We start from the raw sequence: 6,703 nt of genomic DNA, 5'->3' as shown, positions 1-6,703 counted from the left end.
TGTTCAAACCGTGGATAGTGACGATGAGGATCTTGTTTTATAGACTGTGCCAAAGAAGAGAGGAGTATTCTGACTATGCCATTGTGTGATGAGGTAAAAACTGGCTAATGGTACTTGCGGATACTTTAGCATTGACAGTTGATATTGTAGTTGGTAGTGTACAATTTAGTCAAGTGATATGATACCTCTAAATCTTCAGTAGTCGATGAACGTATGACGTCACAGTTTACTTGGATAATTGAAATCCACTTTAGTGGGTCCAAAATACACCCATAAGTGAATGCGTTCGTGTTGGTCGGTCGTTACACCCTTGATCTTATGATCACTCGCTCCGACGACTTGTTTGTATCTGATGTATGTACATCTGATATAGTCATCTCTGATCATTCTCCTGTTCTCTGCCATCTCAATCTTGTTAAGCCTCTTAGTAAGACGAAATTTGTCAATTTTAGAAATCTAAAATCTATCTACCTTGATTCTTTCAAGCGTGATATCAGTGTCTCTCTCGCTTGTGTTGATAATTCTGATATATCTAAGCTGGTTTCACACTATCATGAGGTGCTTGCCTCTACACTCAACACGCATGCTCCACTAAAGCGTAGAGCTGTTACTGTTCGTGTTAAAAAAGCGCCTTGGTACACGCCTGAAATTGACCTCCAGAAGAAAGTTAGGCGAAGGTACGAACGTCGATGGAGGTCCACTGGACTTCCTTCTGACAAGCAGAAATTTTCTAAGCAATGTGCTGTGGTAAACAAGATGCTGTTTTTATCTAAACAGCAGTATTTTAACAGTGTAGTTGCTGATAATGAGAATGACCAACACTCTCTTTTCAAAACTGTTTCTAATTTGCTCTATCCTAAACAGAGCCCACAGTATCCTCCTAGTTCTGATGATACTTGCCTGGCTAACTCTTTTATTCAGTTTTTCACTGATAAAATAAAGGGCATTAGACAGGGGTTTTCAGCTGTTCCTGACACAGTTCTATCGCAATTAGATATTATCACCTGCTCATCTGCTTTTTGTTGTTTTAAAGCAGTGAGCGAAGATGATGTTTCACGCCTAATAGGGTCGTCAGTGAAATCGTGCAGTCTTGATCCAATTCCTGCCTCTCTTTTGTTAAAGTGTCTGGATTCTTTTTTACCTACTTTGGTGAGAATTATCAACCTTTCTCTGTCTAAAGGTGTGTTTCCTGATTCTCTTAAAGTGGCCAAACTCACTCCTATTCTTAAAAAAGCTAATGCTGATCATGAAGTTTTTTTCAAATTTCCGTCCTGTTTCAAATCTTCAGTTTTTATCTAAACTGATCGAAAAGGCTGTTGCATATCAGCTTAATTGTTATCTTGCTGAACATGATCTTCATGATTTGTTTCAGTCGGCGTATAAAGCCATGCACAGCACTGAAACGGCTTTGGTACGTATCCACAACGACATCCTTCAATCTGTTGATGCTGGCAACTGTGTCATTCTGATTTTCTTTGATATGTCAGCTGCGTTTGATACAGTTGTTCATGATGTCTTACTTGATAGACTTGGTAATCGTTTTGGTGTCAGGGATGTTGTTCTAAGCTGGTTTAGTTCGTACCTCACGAATCGTTGGTATCAATGAGTCTTCCTCGTGTCTTGTCAACCTTGATGTTGGAGTGCCACAGGGCTCAGTACTAGGGCCTCTTCTTTACTTGCTCTATACTTCTCCATTAGCTGACGTTGTTAAGGGTCATAATGTTAGTTATCATTTTTACGCTGATGATTCTCAGTTGTCTTTGTCGTTTAAGGGTAACCAACAGCTTGCACAATCGAGACAGTCTTTGGAGCAATGTCTCACTGACATTTCATCGTGGATGCTTGCTAATGGTTTGAAGCTAAATCATGATAAGACAGAGCTGATGTGCATCCACTCTAGGTTTCTTAGTCGCCCTCCATTAGATGAGATCGTAGTTTGTGGGGAAACTATTGTCCCTTGTACTTCTGCTGTTAATTTGGGAATAGTTTTCGATGAATGCATGACTGGGGAACTTCAAGTCAGCAAGATTTGCAAGTCGTCTTACTTTCACTTAAGAAATCTGTCTTCTATTAGAAAATATCTTATTACTAATGCTGCTCACACTATTGTTCACGCTTTCATTTCTTCCAGACTCGATTATTGTAATGCTCTTCTTTATGGGCTCCCTAAATATCTTGTTGACAGGCTACAGCACGTTCAGAATTCTGCTGCTCGTGTTGTTACTTTTACAAGGAAGTTTGATCACATCACCCCTGTGTTGATTGATGTTCATTGGCTTCCTGTATACTATAGGGTTATCTTCAAGTTGCTTCTGCTCACTTATAAGGCCTTAAATGGTGTGGCTCCTTGCTATCTGTCTGATCTTCTTTCTTATCGTTCCCCTTGCTACTCTCTCCGCTCTGTTACAAATAAACTTCTTGTTGAACCTAGAGCTTAGCTCACCACTTATGGTTTTCGGTCCTTTTCTTCCGCTGCTCCGAGACTTTGGAATAGGTTACCTTTGAACATTCGTTCTTGCTCCTCAGTTGCTAGTTTTAAAAGCAGACTCAAAACGTTTCTTTTTACATTATTTCTTGATAATAAAAAATTTAATTAGTTATTTGATTCTTTTTAATCATTTTCGTTTTTTATCGCCTGGTTTGATATTTCTTTCATCATTTGATTTTATCATTATCATTTCAATAATTGTTGTTTGAAATAAGAATATTTTTATAGATCGTTTTTAGAATTAATAATATTTATTGTATAATAATATTCCATAGAATTTAGTGCTTTTAAATCGTTTTTATTCAAATTACTGTAAATTGTAAATTGTAAAACGCCATGGACAGCGATACATGGATATGAGCGCTATATAAATAAAGTTATTATTAAGTTACTAAAACAATTGCTTACAGAAACAATAATGATTTACCCTTCGATTGAAGCGATTTGAGCAGTTTGTTAGTAGTAATTTGAAAGCGTTTTTTGGGAATTTTTCGACTGTTGCTTTTTAAAAATGGCGTCTGCTTCCTGTTCTCATGATTTAGAAGGTGAGGACTTGGATTTTTTAGTGTCAGACGAAGAAGAAACTGAATTTGAAGGCTTCGATGTGGATGAAATGCTGCTTTCGTTCTTTGCACGTGGAGACCACGAACGAGAATCTGACGAGGAAGATGCCAGTTTATTTGCCCACGATGAAAGTGACGGAGAAGATAGTGAGGGCGAATCATCTGACGAGGAAGAACTAGTTTGGAGTGAAAATCTGACTCTTCAGACAGATATTCCCTTTGATAAGCAATGTGGTCCAGTCAGAAATTTACTGGCCAACAAGAAGGCAATCGACTTCTTCAAGTTGTTTTTCACCGAACGTTTATATTGCTTGATTGTCCGCGAAACTAATAGATACGCTCGGCAGGAACAACAGCGTTTGGGCAAGGACCTTCGTTGGAGGGAGCTGACAATAGACAAGTTCCGCACATGGCTTGGCTTGTATTTTGCAATGGGACTCGTGCAAAAACCGTCGATCTCTGCTTACTGGGAGAGAAATAAAATAACCTCGACTCCTGGCTTTGGACAAACCATGCCTAGGGAACGGTTTGGAAGCATTTTACGCTTTTTACATTTTGTTGACAATAACTCTGCCCCGCCACGCGAGGAGGACTGCGACCGATTATTCAAAATAAGACCCGTTATTGAGGAACTGTGTCGTCAGTTTCAGCTAAATTATATCCTCTCTAGAGAGATTTCAATCGATGAAACGATGGTTAAATTTAAAGGAAGAAAGTACTTCAGACAATTTCTACCGAGCAAACCCATCCGATTTGGTTTCAAACTGTTTACCCTGGCAGAATCGAAATCTGGATACATCTGGAACTTTGAAATTTATACTGGCCGCAAAGGGGAGACAGAGGAGAATCAAACGAAGAGGGTTGTTGTTCGATGAGCCCACTTGAGCATAAAGGCTACTGACTTACTGACAATTTTTACTCCAGCCCTGATCTCTTTTTTACTTTGAGGGAACATGGTATTCAAGCTTGTGGAACTGTCCGGCCAAACTGGAAGGACCTGCCAAAGGAAATCATGGACCATAAGCTCCCTCTTGTCAAAAACTTACCTAGAGGTGGTTCCCTGTTTAGGAAAAAGGGAGAACTTATTGCAGCTACGTGGAAAGACAAAAAGCCTGTGCATCTCATCTCAATTATTCCTGTGGGAAATGCTATGGACACAGCGGAAAGGAAAGTCAAAGAAAATGGCGCTTGGGTGGAAAAGGAGTTCCAGTGCCCAGCTGCAATAAAGCTGTACAATGAGTTCATGGGGGGAGTAGACCTGGCAGATCAACGCATTGCAACTTACAAGAAGCATTTGAAGACATCTACTTGGTATTTGGCTTTATTTTATCACTGCCTTGAGCAAAGTTGTCTGAATGCATTTATTGTGGAGCGAAGATCTCATGACACAATTGATTGGGGGACGGTCATATGTGAAGAAGGCAGGCAGGCCCTCAACACCTGTGGCTGTTGAAGCCAGGTTTGACCAAAGTCAATTTCATCATCTGGTGAAAACCGAAAATAAAAGAGCCTGTGTTGTATATGTTCAGGAAGTCCGCACAGTGTATCAGTGCGCTGTCTGTGTGCGAGCTATGTGTGTGGAACCTTGTTTCCTGCAGTATCACACCCTTGAGTCGTTCAAATTCAATGATCCCACAAAAACAAGATCAAAGAGAGGAACCAAAAGATCAAGACAACATGTTGAATGAATGTACATTATTTATTACAAGATTTTCTGAGCTGCCATCTGGTTTCCATGGCAACCAACTGGAAGAGAAAACTGTAGGTGTAAAATAATCAGTAGTTTTAAAGCAGTATAAGACTTGTTTTTTGTTCTTTTCTGCTAAATTTACAGAAAAAAAGTGCTGTTTTGAATTTGTAAGGTATTTTATTTTTGCGCAATATTTTTGAAATCTTTGCTGCAATTGTGGATGGAAATATCGAGTGGTGTCAGTCAAAGAACCATTTCTGTGAAAATATTTTCAAGTTGTAATCTGTGACAATGTTTTAGATATAAATATGTTGTGTTTTGAGCACTTTAGAAAAATCTGTAGAGCTTTTACCTAAGCTGGTGTAATTTTCGATAAAAAATATAACTGTTTAATATGATTGACAGGTGTCATAGTCTCCATGGTAACATACAGATACTGCAAATTACCCATCTTTGGAAAGCTCAACTTTCCAGGATCACAAAAACATAAATTTAAGACTGCCTTGATGTTAACCAAGATCATGAATACTTGCTTGTTTGTATCCATAACGACCTTAATCTAATTTTCCTCAAATAATGCGGTAGGGAAAGGGTTAAATTCAAAAGAAAATAAAATTAATGTGATATTCTAGTACTGGATGGACAAAATAACCACACTGACATTCCCTGTTCTAAGGCAACAGAATTAATTGATTCTTTTTAACGTGTCATGTCAGTTTATGACGTCATAACTTATTGAAATTAATCGAAACAAGGTGCCCAAAACTGAAATAACCATTCTCGTCCCTTTATCTAAGGTAGAGCTGTGAAAATACAATCAGAAATTAGTTTTATTTAGCCATATTACTTATTTAAGCTTCTTTTATAGCCATAACATGGATACTTTATGACGTCATAACTCATTTGCATAAAAACAAATGACGTCACCAACGTTGAAAAAATTGGTGACAAAGTTGTTTCAATTCAGCGCGCTCCAAAGTATAGATTTCAGCAAAGAAACTAAAATGATCATGACATTCCTACGGGATTGACATATGGCCCCGGACTATTAATGTTTTTCTTTCATCAGAAATGTTTTAGAATAAACAACATAAAAATTGTATAGATCAGTTACATGATTCCAAGTAAGGGGAATCAAGTCAAATACAAGCCCAGCCTATTGTGTATATTTGACTGTTCTCAGCAACACTGACTATTCATGGTGTGGTGGAAGACATTTGGCTGTAAAAATGGGCCATAAGTGCAAATTGACATATTGAATGTCTGGGATTTTTTCAAAGCCGAGAAAGATATGGAACTGACCATTATAAATAAAATCATAACGCAACACTGGAAAGAAAAACGTTCAGCTTCAGTAGAATCATGACAACTTTAAGCAAAAAGTAATATTCAACGTGTTGAGATTCTACACTGCAGAACAAAGCTTAACTCAGTTATTTATTTTTTAGAACATCCAAAAGTTGGCCAAAAAAATTCTCTTTTTTCTTGCTGCATCTGTCTTAGTAAGGAGCCTTTTTCTTCTTCTACTTTCTCTTTCTGCTCTGAGTACGACTGTAAAGATGAAAGCATCTCAGCAGCTGACGAATTGTTTTTTCTTTTCCTCACTCTTTTGTTGACTGTTGCCACTTTCATCATCGTCAAGCTCATCACCATCATCACATTCTGCATTTGACTCATTTTGACTTGATGATGATCAAGAGGCCACAAATGCAACATCAAAGGTGTAGCTTGGATTAATCTTGCGGCTCTCCCCAATACATTCTTGAAGACTGTCATAAAATTTACATGTTTGTCTTGCTTTTCCTGTTTGTTAATTGATATCTTCAACTACCCTAAACTTTGCTACTAGTTTATCCCACTTTCTTATGCACTGATCAACAGTTACTTTATACTCCGAAGTTTCATTGAAGTGGGCACAGATTTTCTGGAAGACATCCTTTTTTGTTGTCGTTCCTTTCTTTA

At 38.1% G+C, this 6,703-nt stretch overlaps 1 protein-coding gene and 1 pseudogene across 1 annotated transcript; both read left to right on the top strand.

Annotated features, from left to right (window-relative positions):
* Window positions 1–318: 318 nt before the first annotated feature.
* LOC137980821 (uncharacterized) lies at window positions 319–2,438 on the top strand. The gene is made up of 3 exons (XM_068828237.1): window positions 319–1,149; window positions 1,373–1,532; window positions 1,699–2,438. The coding sequence occupies exons 1-3, from the start codon at window positions 319–321 to the stop codon at window positions 2,436–2,438; spliced, it is 1,731 nt and encodes a 576-aa protein (XP_068684338.1).
* Window positions 2,439–2,999: 561 nt separating this feature from the next.
* On the top strand, window positions 3,000–4,739 carry LOC137980820 (piggyBac transposable element-derived protein 4-like; annotated as a pseudogene).
* Window positions 4,740–6,703: the final 1,964 nt, after the last annotated feature.

This window comes from Montipora foliosa, chromosome 12, assembly GCF_036669935.1.
Source record: "Montipora foliosa isolate CH-2021 chromosome 12, ASM3666993v2, whole genome shotgun sequence".
NCBI classification, from domain to species: domain Eukaryota; kingdom Metazoa; phylum Cnidaria; class Anthozoa; order Scleractinia; family Acroporidae; genus Montipora; species Montipora foliosa.
The sequence above is the reverse complement of the archived record's forward strand: the minus strand, read 5'-3'. Positions and strand labels throughout refer to the sequence as shown.

Excerpts from the sequence above, each read along its gene's own strand:
- LOC137980821 (XM_068828237.1), top strand. The coding sequence starts at position 319 with ATGATCACTCGCTCCGACGACTTGTTTGTATCTGATGTATGTACATCT. Across the intron at positions 1,150-1,372 it reads ATTCTTTTTTACCTACTTTG|TCGGCGTATAAAGCCATGCA; the intron begins GTGAGAATTATC and ends GATTTGTTTCAG. Across the intron at positions 1,533-1,698 it reads TGTCTTACTTGATAGACTTG|CTGACGTTGTTAAGGGTCAT; the intron begins GTAATCGTTTTG and ends CTTCTCCATTAG.